A 17,944-nucleotide genomic window follows, 5' to 3' on the forward strand; every position below is an offset into this window, starting at 1 on the left:
GGGGCGTCCCCCGCCGCGGTCACACGCAGGCACAGGCACCCACACACGCACAGCCGGGGCTGGCCTGCACGAAAGGGAAACTGCTTAAATAACATCCTTCAGTCTGGGGGGTTGCTAATATACCTGCCGGGTAAGAGACTCTCCATTACAGATAAAAGAAAACAAAAAAACCCATCTCCCCTAGCTGTGTATCTTGCCTGGCGCATCTGGCGCTGGTCACCTAGCCGAAAAGGCTGGCGCAGGTTGCAGCACTCGGCCTTGCTGCTGGGGCCCGTCCAGCCCCACCGTCTCCTCAAACTGTCCGGCAAGGACAAACGCAACGGTCAAGCGTGGGGTGTGAAGTGTTTGTTGTCCCCAGTTGGAAGATGACAACTCTTACTTCATCTTTCTTTGGGGATTGGAAAGTAAATCACATCTGTGACGGTGTCCCCCGTCGTTCAGACAACATAAATATTGTTTAGGGCTTGTTTATACATGCAGTTGTTCAGGAGGAGCTATTCCTGACTAATTTCATGACTGATTTCCAGAATAAGGCTAAGCTGTTCCGGTTTAGTTTAAAGCTGTGAGTTTTAATTAAAGAGGAAAATAGGGCACACCTATTCTGGAAGAGGGATGTTTACAGAGTTGTTGTTGAATACCTTCTGTGTAGATGAGCCAAGAATCAACAGACACCTAACCCGGCTTCCCATTTCCCTCCAGGGTGATGTACAAGTTGCTTGCTTAGCAGATACTATTGCTTTAGAAAGCCACAAAGAAAATAAGATGGCAGTTATGACACATATTCTCTGCTTTGATTTGCCTGACATTTTTAGGGGACATTTTGTTGGCTGTCCTTGTGGTATTTTCACTGAACATGGGAAGACATTGTATGCGACTGACATTCAGTACAACAGCATGAGTTCTCAGCTTGTTCCGACAACCGTGGTGAGCTCCATGTGGTGTGACCATCCTTTTGTCCCATGAGCACAAACTAGCTGGGTAACAAAGTTCCCATCTGAGATTCCTATCGCGACGCTAACACAAGAATGTGAAACAGAGCTAGTGCTCAAGCAAGGGTATTTTATATATGCCCAAACAAATCCTGAAGCCCGTGACAAGTATGCAGAAGGCTCCCCATATGTTAGGCATACTTCATGAAGCACCAAGTGCACAGAAGAATCTGGACAGAAAAAACCCTACATCTTCATCCCCCACTGCCAGGAAGCGCTGCTTAGCGGCACTCGGTGCTTGGACACGGAAGGAGAAGCAGCATGTTAGGAATGCAGTATGGCCAGTAAATTCAGGTATTGCCTACACCTTGTGGGCCACAACTTCGTGAGACGCGGAGGACCAGTTTGGATCCGTTCTTCTGTGACTGCAGGCTGTTTGCATGAGTCATCTGGATTCTTCTTGACAGGCTGGAATAACAGAGACTCTGGGTCTCTCCAGCTTGCACTTGCTCCCCCATTAGTCACAGGGCAAGACTTCAGCTCTGATTTTTTAACAAGAAAGTATGATTATTGTTGCTGCTATATAAGGACATTCAGTGTCACAACTCCAGCATGTTTATATTAATTCTGAAAGCTATCTAGGTTTTTTTTTAACAGTTTTCCTTTGCTTCTAAGTTTTCAATTATAATATGCCATCCAGGCTAGGTAAAGTTCTTTCATTTTATCTTGTGGAGGGTCTTGATTACGCATCTGTTGAATGCATTTAGCCTTCCTTTCCAAGGTAGAATCCCCATTTCAGGTAATTTCTTCTTTAGGAGTTTTCAGATAAGCTTTCATAAGACAAAGGTGAGTACCGCTGCCAAATACCACGTATCGTGCCACTTCTGCAAGGTATGATACAGCCAAGGTTCAGATCACAGGTATAAGACCTCATGACTACTCTGTCATGGTGTGGTGCAATCTTAACCCCATGACTTGTTTCAGGAGCATTTGCAAAATCCTTATCCTTGCTATGAGGGAGGAAAAGGAAGAGAGAGAAATCCCCGAACACCTTTGTTCTCTTGTAATGGTAACAGACTAGAAAAAATCTGTATTTCAGACCTATGTTAGTAGTAAAGGTTGTATAACTTTCTTATTACTTAAATTGGTCCTTTTTCCCAATCTACACAGGTGGTCCTTCAGCTTTTTCCTCACAAAGACCTCCTTTACTATAGAGGGATTTCTTTTTCATGGGATCCGAGTCCTACTAGATTCCTTTTTCTCATTTAACAGTAGGAGGAGAACATGAAGATCACATCTTTGAATGGAAAGAACACACTCCGTGAATTCTGGGAAAATTCTAACACACTTGACCTCTTGCATCACCAATGCCTAGTAGCGTCGTTAGTCATTTCATCCCCTAGTAGAATAGAAGCCCAGCATGATACATTGGAAGCTCTGATCTTCTGAGGAGCAGTCATTTCTGATTACAGATTTTGGAGACAAGGTCTGTGAGTGCTGGGGGAGAGAGAATTTTTTCAAGTCTGAAATAAGTCAGTCCCCACCTCTTTGCCTCAGATGAGCGATTCTTTTCCATTTTAGCTGAGACATGACAATTCTTTTAAGCACCCAGCAGCTCCAGAAAGCAGCAGCATCCAGCTGAAGTGGAGGGAGGAATAAATGCCCATACAATGAGAAGGCAGTAATTTTAAGCCAGAGTTTCGTAAAGACGTACAGACTAACAGATTCCAAACTTTGTCGTAGGTCTCATGAAAAATTAGCGATTAAGTTGCTTGGACTTTATTTCAGCAGCGAGATGAAGATTATCTTCTAGAAATGTAACCATATGTTTGCACACTGACTCAACCAATTAAGATACTGTTTTAAAGTATTGATTGTAAGAGATAGCGTTTAAAATTTTAATCATTATTATTAGAAAAAAACTGTTTAACTACAGGGAGTCTGTCCTACACACATTAGCTTTTAGCCCCTGGAAGTTCTGGCTTCACATGTAATAAATGTAAGTTTGACAGTATCTTGGAAGTAAAGGCGAGTGAGAGAGTGCTCGAGTATTATGATGGCTGCATGGAAAATATGTGCAACGAGGTTAGTCTGGATATTGGTGCTGCCTTAACTGATTATTTTCCTGATTTTTCTTTTAAGAGAGATTTGCAATTATTTCAGTTTACTTCCCTTCAGTATAAAAACTAATGGGGATTCTTCACATCTGTGCATCTAAGTCCATTGCCTAGGCCATAATCTCTATAACATAGCTGTCTACAAGATTAAAACCACCACGTACTAGTCTATGTTGACAGCGCGTCTTCAGGAGATGCTCCGTAGTGGAATCAATGTTCTGCTACAGCCCACACTCACAGTGCTGACTACAAGCACCTAAAACTTCCAAAAGAACTACATTCGTCTACATCTGACCAAAATAAATTTGATAGCAAGTGCCGTATACTAGCCCTGGAAAGCCAATATAATTTATCAGTACTCCACATGCCATTTGGCTCCATCATATCCAAGAAAGGAAATTCACCCCAGCACAGAAAGCCTATACAAAGGACCATGTACCAATTTAGATCACCATCAAGGGGGCCCGTCTGAGGATTTTCTTGACAAATGGTTTCCCACACTTATTCTACCTCAGTACACAAGGGGGAGCTAGATAAAGGGCCTGTAGCAGGTAACAATTCTTTGTATCATCCGAACGCTTTCTGGCTATGCTTGCAAAGGGATGGAAAGTTCAGATGGCAAAACATAGCCACATAATCCATCACCAAATGTATTCTCTCCTTTCCCCACGTGTGGTCTTCATGCATCCACTGCAGGCACTTAACCTGTTGCATCGTCAGCCTCTCTGGAGCTTTGCATGTTTTCCCCTTGCATGCATCTGTTCGTCTTTTGGCTCAGCTATTTATACAGGTTCTGGATTTGGTCCTGAAGCTTTTAGCAGAATTTATACACACTGTTAATGATACTGTGCCTGGTTTAGAAAGCAAAGCAAAATAGATAATTCTACAGAGAGTCATGGAACAGATTATATCAAAATGAATTGTGCTGGAATAAAATGCAAGCAATGGCATCTGGAATACTGGAGAGGGAAAGCAGGTTAACTCCAAATTCCAAGATGCTGAATCAACATGGAGAACAGTAACAAATGGTGCCATGAGCAATTATACAGAGCTTGAATGACATTTGAAAAGTCAACAGATGATAGTAAAAGAAAAGAACACAAGTAAAAAAAAAATAACCTTGAACCCTGGAAATAGTTACACCCCCTGCCAAAACTGGCCTGCTTACAACAGGTTTCAATACAAAAGAAGTACAGCTATGGTCATCTAAGGCTGCGAATGAATATTTGCATTCAAACTAAGCCTCTGGTGCAAAACTGATCCACAAGTCATGCCTGTAATCCCTAGCAGTATGCAGACTCAAGAGAAGACATGCAAGGGACTTCCACATCTGCCCCCTTTCCAATACTGCCGAGAAGCCAGGTAATGCAAGTTTCCTACACTGCAGTTTCAGATTTCTTAAGAGGCATATGCTTTCACCAGACTACCCTAGTAAGCCCAAAGGTGAAGACCAGGTTAGAAATAAGATTGGAGACAAGTACTGAAGCCAGCATGAGAATAAATCAAGACACCAGAGACGCAAAGAGTCATACCAAACTGAAGAGCATAGTCAGAAAGTCATAGAGCCAGAAGTTTGAAGACCAAAGAGTCCCTGTTATAAGTCAGGGCTGGAAGAAGGTGAGGTATAAGAGCATAACACAAAGGAGACGGGAACCAGGGATCAAGACTAAGCAAACAAGAATGAAAAGCAAGAGAGTCAGAAGCAAAACTACAGCCAAATGGCACTGCAGACTGCCAAGAGCAACTGGTGGAGTTGCCTGACACATCTGCTATTAGAGGAAATTAGCCAAGCCTTAGCTCCTGCACAGCTGGGCCACAGTCCCAGTTGCCCTATTGCATCCAGCTGCAGGGCCAGTAGCCCAGGCAGAGCCCAACAGTGTGGATAAATGTGCATTGGTTTAAAACTTGACCTGCAGTAGTAGTTGGTCCCTACAAATTTACTGGTGCAAGCAGCAGATGTAACTCAACTTAAGTATCCAGTAGAACACTGCACTGATTTGCCTAAATATGTTTAAAATTATAGTTTTAATTAAGCACTGCAAGTTTGTGCAGTGGAAATGCCTTAGTGTAGAACAAATAGATGTATCTGAAGGCAGGCAACAGTGCCAAGGCTCCCAGAAGTGGAAAGACATCCCCTCATCTCCCCCTACTGGTCTGCACATCCCCAAGCCTCTGCAGAGCGACGAGGAGCATCTACCTCGTCTGCTTCGCCTATGCCAGTACTTTGTGAAACTGCAAGAAAGGACCCTTGGGAGCAGCTTCCAGCATCGAACTGTTCTCAAGATGCTGGCAACAGCTTAAAACCACAGTCCTGCTATCAAGAATTAGTCATCCGCTCCCAGAGAGTTCATCCTGCAGGTTTTGGTTCTTAATTAGACGTTGCTTTTAATGGGAGACTACAGAATACAGATTTCGCAATGGGCCTTAAGATGCTATCCCACTGAATATTAAAATCTTCCAGAAGATATAAATTAAGAAAGGAATGGAAGGAAAGCTTGCTCCTTTTTTAAGATGTTCTTGCAGTAGCAAACATGACAGACCGATGCCTGTTTAGAGAGAAAGGAACAGTATTTGAAGGAAATGCGAACAGCAAAATAACAAGATACTTATAATACAAAATTAACATGTATCTAATATATAGCTAATTTAACTCTCATGTGGTATTAAAAACTACTAGTGGCAGGAGCAGCTGAAGAGATCCTGAAGTCAGATGTGATACTCAGTATGTTTAATACCCAGGATGCTTTTCTGCCTCCTTTTTCCAGGAGCAGTGCCGTTGTCAGAGACACAAGAACAAAGAGGAATGTGTGTAATTGTTTTTGCAAGAATAGAGTCTTATTTGTTTTCATAGATGCCACGACTTATTTATTTTTGCTGCCTTTATCGCCAGAAAACAGCATAGATTAAATCCCTCCTACTTTAAAGGTAACATACATAGAACACATCCTGGAGTAAATGATTTATTCAAGTGCCATCAGTGCCAACTGACGGCTCAATGGTAACAAACAGACCATAACTGGTCTTAGGGGTGAGATAATTAATCACAATAAGTTAATACCCAAGGAACAAACACTGAAAACTTGAATTTAATTGCCAAAAACTCTCAGAATATAAAGTGTCTTGTGATGCATGATTTAAAGAAGCATAGTGAATATGAAAAGGAACAATGGACTAGAATGTGTTTTCCATACTGACCTCCTGTGCTATGTCTCTTCCTAGGAACTTTGGAATGGAAAAAAAGGACAGAACAACCTGATCTCTGAATGTGTGTCTGTAAAATTCCCAGATATTTACAAAGCAAAACACTGTAACCCAGAGATTACCATACAGTTTAAGGAGCTCTAATGAATACAATTGCTATACTGAATTAAATGTAACTACCTTATTCAAGTTGGCTTAGTGGGAGCATTACAAAATATAAAAATCTTCAATTAATTTTCAGTCAGACTGGCCATAATTTATACATTGGGAATCCAGATTCTCACTTACCCCAAGGCTTTAAACCACTGTAAGATACAAAGCTGCTTTATAATGGTTATAAGCTACACTTACACTCACTTAAAATCCATTTTATATTCCCGGGGTGATGAAGAGGAGCCCTAATGTAAGGCAGAACCAGGTTTCTAATTGACTACAAACATTCTCAATCAAGGATGCAAATTCAGGGCTGCTGTCTTAACGAACTGCTGCAAAGGGAGTCCTTCACTGTTGCAGTGCCCTACTAGTCCCACAAGCCTTTCCTGCAGGGCAGCTTGCAAGATTAGGTGTTAATATCCTTAAAAAACCAACAGAAATATCAACAACCAAACTCCCCCCTTCTTCCCCATGCACACATATCATTTAAAAACATCAGCCTCAGACATGCCACAGAACATCCTTTCAATCATGTTTTAATCAAATTGCTTTTCAACTTCTCAAGTTTTATGTAAGAAGCACATGAGCTGCTTTAATCTTTCCTCCTCCTCCCTCACTCCTCAAAAGAAAGTTTCAGTGCTCTGTGCTTATTCAAAGAATGGCATTCAGCACAGCAAACAGACACATAAATCTTCTGAATTGCTAAAAAAGTGCTACCCAGAGGCTGGTATGGCTCTAGATGATGACAATCAAGTGCACAGGACTGGAGAACGTAGCTGAAAAGCACTCAGCTAATATATTTTCCTTTTAAAAGATCCTTATTGGTACAGGGCACATCCATTCTATAAATAGATGTGCTCTACAGGATGGGACAATTTCATCATCTTGACTTTAATGGTTTGTGAAAATAATTTAAACCATAAGCAAGGAACAGACATTAACATTACTCAAAACTATGAAGATGTTGCTTATTGAGTGTAAGTAAATATTTTTCAGTTACTCTTGCTATCTTAGCATTGCCAATAAGCCCAGCACTTGTGTTAGTTGCTTTATATGACACTGCTTTCTGCCTAAGAAGGAAATATTTCTCTCACTCTCCTGGAGTTCACAGCTATCCCAAGAGTAATGACTTCTTGCTGGTCGTCTTCCAAAGGGTGTTGTCAGCCCTCAGTAGTTCATTTCGGGTGAAAATAACCCTTCTGCCGAGGCCAGGCCAAGATCATATACCAAATAAGTCCCATTAAAATCTTCAGATAAGGCTTAAGTGATATTTAAGTACTACAGTGCTGGCCTTCTGCTCAGTAGTGAATTCATCTAATATCTGCAAAAATGGGTTTGCTCTGAGTTAAAAATTAACAAGGGCTTATCCTGACCTCAGAGTGGGATTGGTGAGACTTCCAAAATTGAGTAGCCCAGGAGACGCATGCTCTGGCAGATTCTCAGGAGTTTTCCACTTAAATACGTCAGCTGGCAGAGGGCTGATCACAACTATACCAGTGGAGGATCTGGATGCCATTGCAATACGTCGGTCCCTGGAGACTTGAAGACTGGGAGCAGCCCTGACACTGTGACTGGTGCCGAACACGAGAGTCACAGAGAGCGTTAGCACCATGCGCTTGCGTCATGTTCCCCCCAGTTGGGAAACAGGGTGCTAGAGGATGTAGTCATGTCATCTCATCTATGTGTCCACCTCTTTTAGTAATGAAGCTTACATCAAAGAGAAAGGGGCAGGAGATAAGACAGAAGAAAGTGATTGCTGCTATGCAGATATACAATTAAACACGGTCTACCGATACGCTGAGATCCTACCAGATGGCAGATGACCTGACCTCCGTCACTTCACTAAAATGCTTTCCTTTTGCCTCTGTCTTGTCCAGACTTAGCTTTAGCTGACACCTTTTATTCTTGCTCCAATTTCTTTTAGGCGCTGGGTCACCTGGAAAAAAGGTCTTGTTCATACTGAAAAGAAACAAGACGAATGGATGTTTCCAGCACCATATAATTAGAGTGCAAAGCATGGCCACAGATAAAATATAGATGCATGTAAAATATGGGAACCAGACCTTCTGCCTTACTAATGCAATTATTCATACGCATGGCAACACAAATATGCTGTGGAAGGGAATTTGTGTCAGTGATAATGTTTGCTCAGATATTCACTTGCATATTCATGGGCTCAGATGGAGAATATGCAGTGGGGAATGATTGGTTCACCTCCTTCCATTTCGGTGTCCTCAAAATTTTCCTCCTTTGTTTTCCTTTCTTCTTTTCTCTCTTTTTATTCTGGATTTTTTATTCCCCCTCCCCCCTCATTTCAGAAGTACATGGAACAACATTTCAGAAAAGTTTTATAACAGCATGTTTCCTCTTAATGATGTAGATTGCACCTTGCAGTACCACACACACTCCCTTTCTCCTAGAATAACCTTTGTAATACCCAATACTGGCCCTTCTCTCTCTCTCTCCCCCCCTCCCTCTCCTCCCTCCCTTTTTCTCTTTCCCCTCATCTTCTTAGCTCTGTTGTAGCCCATGGCATGGAGTGATAGGGAGGGATGGATAAGTCCCTGATGCGACATTTTCCAGTGGTTCTTTCCCAGGAAGGAGCCATTTCACAGCATTCCCAGAATATACTCTCACAGTGTCCAGAAACACTTTCCAAAGTATTCTGGAGATTCTTAATCTTAAACTCCATTACTGCAAGTGGTCTCCAATTTTTCCCCATCAGAGCGTTTCTCTCTCTTCTCCCCCCCTCCCTCTCCTCCCTCCCTTTTTCTCTTTCCCCTCATCTTCTTAGCTCTGTTGTAGCCCATGGCATGGAGTGATAGGGAGGGATGGATAAGTCCCTGATGCGACATTTTCCAGTGGTTCTTTCCCAGGAAGGAGCCATTTCACAGCATTCCCAGAATATACTCTCACAGTGTCCAGAAACACTTTCCAAAGTATTCTGGAGATTCTTAATCTTAAACTCCATTACTGCAAGTGGTCTCCAATTTTTCCCCATCAGAGCGTGTACTTTGCATGACTTCAAGCTTTCTCTGGCCACTGTCTTTGAGTATCTACCTAAATACATTAGGGTAAAATCTGACTATGTCACTCACAAACAGAGGTGAACTTAGTAAATCTATTGTTTTCCCATTAAGAAAAAAATAAATTGCTAATACTGCTCTAAATATATAGTCACTGCCAACAGTAACACACATAGGAGCCAGCTTCCATCTGCATTGAGATTTCCCAGACAAGCTGTACAATATCACTCCAGAAACTGCTAAGCCTTGGCAATAATCAAAAGATTGGTGGGGAGACACTGCAGAGACGTTGGATAAAGTTAATCAGGCAGGCCAATGAAATAAATATTAGCACAAAGCTGAGGAAGAAGCTGCTGAGCCACTAGGGACAGACACCAGCCTTTTACTCTGAAGTTCTGCATATTTTGTGTATCATTCATATATAATGTTCACATTACATGAAGATTATACAGGAAAACTTATATGAATTAATGCTAAAAGAATTACATTGACTTTCTCCTAAGAGTATGCTGAATGCCCAAATGAGGGAGGAAGAAGAGAGAAGGTTTGTAATTTCTTGGTATTTAGCAGTAAACGGATGCTTTCTAGCCTTTCACTTACTTTATGCTAGACTAAAAGTATATATTTATTTTAATTCAAGGCCTCTCCTATTGCTCCTGCCACTTCCTGCTAGGGCTTATCCTTTTAGGGCTTTAAAAGCCACCGCTTGGCATCTTTCATAATTGCTTGTGCAGAAGGGCAGGAATGCTAACACCCTTCTGTCCACCCTACCCACCAACCGCAGAGAATCGTTTCCTTTTCTTGTGCGGATAAGCTATATAAGTAATCAACAACAAGAGAGTTTCACATTTCACATTCAAAGATGCAGAGCCTGGAAGCTGAACTTAGCAAAATTCAAACTGGAGACAAGACACACATTTTTAACAGTGCGGGTAATTAACCATTGGAATTGCTTGCCCTGGAATATGCTGTGACACTTGGAGCTTTTAAATCAAGTCTGGATGTCTATAAAAAGATGCTGTCTGCTTCAATTGCAAGATACTGAACTTGGTGTAGAAACCATTGGCCTTGTTATGCAGAAGGTTAGACTAGACGGTCCTAAGGGCTTTAGTGGCTAGGAAATACACTCAGAAACACAGTCAAGTGTAAAACAATTTGCACAAATACTGGTAATGCACACTATTTATGAATTCACTTTTGTTGAGAATATCAAGCACTTAAAATTAGCTTTCTGTGGGTGTACCAGTCATACTGGAATATACAATGTATACAACAGAATGTGTACAAGTGGAAGAGAGCATGGCTTCAAGTGCAACCAAAGCAAAATTCCCATAAAATGTGAACCCTGTGTTTGTACATTTTTGTTAATGTTTGGGTTTTTTTTTTAATCAGATCTTTTTAATAGCCTGAAAATGAAGAACTGTATTCCGGTAAAAATAACATAGTGACTAGCTACAGCTAGAGAACAAAAGGGTAGCAGCTCGCCAAAGTCACACCACTTAACCCTGCATTGACCAAGACAAAGCTGCTGAGACTCCCAAGGCACTGCAGTCAGGATTTCTTCTGATACACCTATATGTTTTCATCATTTAATTTGTTTAAGCCACAGTAAACCTGAGCATAATTAAAGTTCTGGCAGACGGTCTTAGCCCCCTGCAAAGAGGGGTCAGAGAGAATAAAGAGAAAAACTCCACTCCGCTCTCACCAGCCATTGCCAGAAAGAAACTTCATCCCCCACTGATGGAGCTTTCTCTTGGAGCACTGGTCACCCAGACCAGGCAGCAAGAAAACAGTGCAGCAGTTTCGACAGCTCATGCCTTGTTTCTTTGCATAAAAATTTAGTTTCTATCCAAAGAGCTAGAATCCATGGCAGCTTCTCATTCCTAGGAATCACATATTTGAATGCTGGATGCCCTGTGTCATCCTGCCACCTCCAATTAATTCAGAAAGTTCTTTATGGCATTTCATGCCAGCAAATTTATCAATCCAACCTGCTCACTATGTGAGTCTTTTTCCTAAATACTCCACACTGAGTACCTGTAGGCAAGTAAAATATGCCATACATGAAAACACAGAACTCTTTCTCTTAAAAGCCCAGTGACAAAGTCTCTTACCTGACTGCTTCATGGCACTGACACAATGGGACATCTTTCTAGTGATACTAGTACAAGTTATTGCTCATAGTCCATCATTACTTTGCTCAACTTTATCCAGTTATCCATTTGATTGCCAGATGAATTTCATCAATCGGACTAGCTAGATGGAACATTTTAGCCAGAACTGTGCCCTACAATGCACCTTGTTTACAATTTTGTTAAAAAAAAAAAAAAAAAGAGAAGACAACACTCAGTCCATTCAGCCTGTGCATGAAAACCACTAAAGCCAGTGGTTTTACCTTACTTGTCAATTAGTCCATTTATTTCAGTGAAGCTCCACAAGCTTTCACAAGAGCTAAATATGTCTCCTAGGATATTTCTGCTGCCCAGAATAGTCCTTGTGCAATTCAGAGCCCCCTGAGCCAGCACCAAAGTGAGGTAACATGGTGGTCTCAGAGACACCAGGCCTCTTAGGTGGGGTGTCAAACTGAGGTCCCCGGGACTGCATTTCCAGACAGTAAGGCTAAACTGAACTAGCTGGGGATATCACAGTCCTGCCTGCATAGACCTCTTGTAGCCACAAATGAGTTAGTTGTTTGACATTTTGCAATACAAACTCTCCTCCAGCGTTTCTACATTTTTTATTTCAAGAATTGAAAAGGAAAGCCTGGAGCTTAGTGCTTTTTCAAAATCTTACACATGCCAGGTGCGTATTTGTCCACCACACAGTTATGCAAGAGTGGATCAACAAGTCTCTCTGCTTCTCCTTTCCCGTGGCACAGCGGACATGATTTAAATCCCGGTCTACAATGTTTGCTGTGTGCTGATGGCTTTTCACATGAAAGGTTTGAGATTTCATAGGCCACAGGACCACAGGTAGGCAGCTAGCTATCAGTGCTGCAAGTCTTTCCTAGTCTATGGCTAGATATTAAATAGCTATTACAAACAAGAGACCCCAAATAGTCTTTCCTTAAAGTTGCACTCCTCGGGCCTGAAAATTGCATAGTAGTATTCTGTCAGAATTTATCCCCCCAAAAAATTCAATAGAATTTTAGAAATTTTGACCTATGACTAAACAAAAGTTACAGAAGAAGAGACATACACGCTTTGATTTTACTGATTTCTTCTCTTTTTTCTCTTTTCTCCCTTTTCCCCTTATTTACATGAGTTTTTAAATCTAGATGATCAAAGCAGTACCTATTGTAGCAGAACAAGAAAAAGAAAGCCCTTCACTCTGAGTGGTTCAGGCCCACACACTAATGCTGAGGTACCATTTTGATGTCCTCTTCTGGCAACTGTGTAATTACATCTCAAGTAGCACAATTAGATTCACTGTGCACACTCACTGAGAGAGAGATGAACAACTGCAGTGGCTTTCAAGATAAGATTTTTATGCTGATGCTCTTTCTGCCGCTGTACCAAAATTCTTGTGGTGAAGTCAGTGAATCACAGTAATATGTAAGTGTTGACAGCTATTTATGTTAGGTCCTTTTGAATTTGTAAACAGAATGTGACAGAACTAAAGCAAATGCCAAGAGGTTATTTTACACTCTGCTGAACTACATGAAGTGATATAAAGACATTTCAGAGAATTTTTACAGAGCTGGGGAAAAACACTGCACTGTGGGACAAAAATTCAGATTGTGTTGGAGAAAAAACCCTAACATGGTTCCCACAGTGAAAGTTTGTCCTTGTAACATCGTGCTAGTTCACATTAGCTTCCTATCTGTATAAAGCAGATAATTAGCAAACCAAGCGTGCACAGTACGTGTGTACCGACAGTAAGGATGTGGTGCCAAGGCATGGTCTCTCTTTTTGTATTAGATAGATACGCCGTTGTGGCAAGCGTCGTCTCAGGACCTAGCGTACACACAAAAGAAAACAAACAAAAAGGGTGTGCAAGTTCTGGCCTAGCCACAGGCAGGATGTAGCCCACAGAGCTTTCAGCAGCCAGTCACATCCTCCTCCACTGTTTCTTTTTTAGATTTTATGGGAGTCCCCGGGATCCGCATGCGAACAACACTCATTCATTCTTCATTCTGCTCTTTCCCTCAACCTCCCACTCTCATCCCACTAGAAATCACCTAAGAGAGAAAAATAAATGAGGACCTGGATATAAGAATGTGAAGAGCTTGCTTGGTGAAGCTATAGACAAAATAGATTTGGAGTTAAAATTCACAAGAAATCTCTGCTCTGTGTCCCAGTTCTAGTTTTCAAACAGCTGACTCTGAGGTATTCAAGCTTTTGGGGTCTTTTTTTTTTTTTTTTGCCACATTTCTATTTCTGAACACATTTCAAGGCAAAGGAAGAGAGTACTTCCATACAGTCGAGCCCAATTCCCATTTGATAATGTGATGACTTCTAGCGAGGCTCAGGCTGACCCAGGGTATGCTCAGACTGATCTTGTGATATCACAGAGCAGTACAGATGACAGGCATAAACCAATTAACATAAGAACTAACCAGTCTGGCAGCATGGATGTCTTCACTGCTTCAGTTCTCTATTTAATTGCACAGCATGCCCTTCCATCTCCAAGAGCTTTTGTTTACTTGATTCTTAAAGAGAAATAATACAGAACCAGTAGGGAGGGGCAGTGATCATAAAAGTTCTAACAGGTGAAAAAATACATTATTTTTGTTGCACACAGTCATTTTATAAGTTACTTATGCAGCATTCTCATTTACTTATGGTAGTATAAATCAAGAGTAACTCAGCCACTCAGCCAGCATGAAGGAGTTCTCAAAAGTGAGATATCTGATGTTTTCTCAGCTCAGAGGGGGTCACAGTATTTTGTGTGAATATCTGCTGTCACTTCTGCCCGCCCTGCAAGAAAGCACATTTCCTGCTAGCTACGGGAAAATGCTTGAAAGTGCAAGCACTCTGGGTTAAGAACTTCTAAATGTATTATTGCTTAAAGCATTATCGCTTTCAAGCCAATTTCATGATTTTGAACACTTGGGGTTGGCAACAGTAAGCAAGTTGGAACAAAGTGTAAATGCTAAGTAAGGCCAACAAAATATACACTGCACAAAGAGCATCATATATGAATCTGTTGCCCACAGATCTGTTGGCTGATGTCTAGATAGGATCTGGAATGCTACTTACTGAACGTTGCTTCAGCAACCTCTGTCCTTCTGCCAAAATCAATACTCCTGTTTGTGGTAACACGGCCTGTTATTATACATGTTATTTAGAGATGAACTGATCATAAAGAACCTGACGAAAACTGGAAAGATCGAGGGAACAGATAATGTTTTCAGGAAAAAAAATATAAGACATGGAAAATTTTACTTATTTGGGCAGCTGAGCACAGCAGATGGCAAGATCTTCAGGGAAATAAACACAAAGTTTGAGAAAGCAAGAGTGTGTTCTAGCAGTTGCCAGTGATCTCACGCAGCAGGAAAATCAGTCAAAAATTAAATAGACACTCAGTAGCACCAGTGTTTTGTCAACATTTTGCAAAGAACAGGGACTCAGCAGCCAGAAAGGATAGGACAGAGGAGGCTGACTGGCTTCAAGGGCCAGTGTTTGCAAAAATAATTGTCAGGATCAGATGGTATTGTAACTCTAGCAATCAGGATTTTTTAATGGAGCATGTATATCAGAGAGCGTGCAGCTATAAAACTAAACCAAATGTGCATCTGCTATAGTCCACTCCCATGCTAGTGACTCTCAACTGATCAAACAAACCATGAGTGAGAGCTGAACATATTACATGATGGAGCAAGGAAACATTTTTATGAATTAATATGGTTCATAAATATGCTTATTGATTAATATGGTTTATAAACATGAATAAAGTTATAAATCCAAGTACAGAGTGTTCATAAATCTGTGTTATTTCATGGAAGGCCCATAACCATCTCTTTCAGGTAAAGATAGACTGAAACACTGCACAATATCTCACCTAGAACTTATCCTTTCTCCATTCATTGCTACTCAGATTTCACATTTCACATCTATGGGATAAATAAGGAAGGTAAGATTGGGCCTATTATGTCAAACCGAATTAGCAACTGATTTAATTTTAAAATAAGAAATTATAGATGGCCAGAATTATTCATCATTCTGCTTGTGTTTCAGATTTAAATCTTACTCAAGGTCTCTTTGTAGATGGGATTCCTTCTTAGTCCTCATTTTAAATTACTACCAGCTACCCAGCTGCCAAAACTTGAAAAAAGGATAGCTATGGATGCAAGGAAAAGTGATTATAGAGAGGAATTATACATGCTTTCCGTACATAGACCCTAGAAGTGTAATCATTGTGGAACTGAGATGAGTTGATCATTATTTACAGCCATACAACTTTTGTAATATCTGCCTCGTGATCAAGTATCGATTAAAAGAGAAAAGGCTGGGTATACAAACAAATTACACAAAACCTTTTGCATGTATCTCTACCTACATGTGATATTTACGTCTGCATGTATATGTCTAAGTCTGGAAGGGAGCAAGGCTCGCTCTGGTAGTAGCACTGGAGAAGACCACAGCATCGATACAGTCCCTTAACCCCAGAATTTTACCTAGGTACCAATTTCTCCCTTCTACCCCGAGGAAACTGAGCTTTCTGCCCATGAAGTTGAGCTGCTAGTCCCTGATTTAAGTTTGCAGGTGAGATGAATGAAATGCTCTCCATGGTAGAGCTAAATTAGTTTTTTTTTTAATAGAACTTACACATTCAGTAGCAATCCTGCACTAATGAACTGGGTAAATTCCTTGTCTACTGGTGTCAGAGGTTTTCCCTGGGCCTCAGAAAGGGGAAAGGATTTCATGCAGCATTTGAAAAGGGCTGAATCGAGTAAAATGATGCATGATATTTGTATGGATGTGGATACCTTAGGCTTAAATCTAGATACAATAGGACCATGACCAAAAAAATAGTAATTTATAAGCTCTAGCAGGAATCGTGGCCAATTTATAGTATTTTGGTAATTTACATCAGCTTTTAATCTGGTTTTAGGTATTCCCAGAGCCGTAACATTAAGACTTGCAGAAAACCGCTTTTACTTTTGTTGATTTTGGTATTAATTGGATGCTTCAGCAGCTTAGAAAATCTCACTAGAGTCTTCGACTCCCAAGTACTTAAAAACATTAAGGCACGCATCTACTTCAAAACATTGGGCCATGAGAAATCAAGACATACTGTTGTTGTCCATCTAGTTTAGTATTTTGCTATTAATACAGACAAAAAAGTACACAGTAGACGATTTCTGAGACATGTCTCCAGAAAAAATTCCCTCCCAAAATTTAATTATTTGAAATTCATTGGTTCTCTGAAACTTGAGAGTTGATGATTATGTATTTTCTGTGCATTTAATATTATAACTCTGGATATACTTGTTTTCCAGGTACTTTAGAAGATTCTTTTCTGTAACCAGATAAAGAGGCTGACCCCAAATGTAGCTTCCACCACTGAATCCAATAGTCTAAATATTTACATGGAAAGAACAGTCTTTCCGTCAGTTCTGCATTTACAATTGTTCAGTTACAGTGAACCCTGCTCACCCCTTGGCCCGGCGAATTGAAATTTTTCTATCTGCCTTCTGTAGACGTTTTTTTTTTTAATTATACATCCATGCATTTGTTTTCTTTCTAGTATAAATTTCTCAAGTCTAAACATTCTGTCTCTCCACTGGTTCTAGCAATGACAAGGCAAAGGCAGTACAAATGTCTTATCCGAATGCAATCAACATTTTCTTTGTTGCTTTTTATTTTTTCAATAAAAAAGCATTTCTAACCCTCTCCCAAAATTATGTATAGTATGCAGAATGTTCTTCCAAAAAATTTCTGTACCCGGTTCTCACTCAGCAGACTCAAATCTCCTTCAGAAATTATTTGTAACAATCCAGTCAACCACCTACCTTGTCTCACTAATGTCTACCACCAGACAAATAAAAAACAACCTGTGCAAAGGTTTATTCCTCAGCCAATGCATCTACAGACTTAATACACCTGTGGAATTGAATGACTCTTAATGTCTTTCCTATTAGGATCTGCTACATCCTGAGCCAATTCCAAGACAGGTAAAAAAATCCCTTCCCACTGATTCAATGGGAGGGACTTTGAGACACTCATCATCTCTTCTGTGCATTCAAAACCTTGCAGGATAAAACCTATGAGTCACTGAGCAGGGATCTCATCTTTATTTATGTACATCTTAGTGGCAATAAATAATTTTCATTCTTTATAAACAGACAAGTACATACCTATAAACATATGCACATGCACGATTCTGGCATATAAAATAGGAGATAAATAAATAACCTGTGCTTTCAAATGTATGGAAAGTAAGTCTGAAGTGTTTCAGGCTACGGGTATTTCTATCTTCTAGCTTGGTGGCAATTATCTTCACATTTAGCAGTGATTTTATAGTCTTTAATCATGTCACAATTGTCTTTAAGATACACACCTTATTTACATGC

The 17,944-nt window shown here is 40.6% G+C and overlaps 1 protein-coding gene across 1 annotated transcript in view; it reads left to right on the forward strand.

Annotated features, from left to right (window-relative positions):
* The window catches only part of BANK1 (B-cell scaffold protein with ankyrin repeats 1), a 246,241-nt gene that overhangs the window by 1,900 nt on the left and 226,397 nt on the right, over positions 1 to 17,944 (forward strand). The window contains exon 2 of the mRNA XM_019470552.1: positions 185 to 334. Coding sequence (XP_019326097.1) covers positions 185 to 334 — 150 coding nt within the window. The remainder of the gene's footprint in view (positions 1 to 184; positions 335 to 17,944) is intronic.

The sequence above is a fragment of the Aptenodytes forsteri genome, unplaced genomic scaffold, assembly GCF_000699145.1.
Source record: "Aptenodytes forsteri isolate BGI_AS27 unplaced genomic scaffold, ASM69914v1 Scaffold93, whole genome shotgun sequence".
In the NCBI taxonomy this organism is placed as follows: Eukaryota; Metazoa; Chordata; class Aves; order Sphenisciformes; family Spheniscidae; genus Aptenodytes; species Aptenodytes forsteri.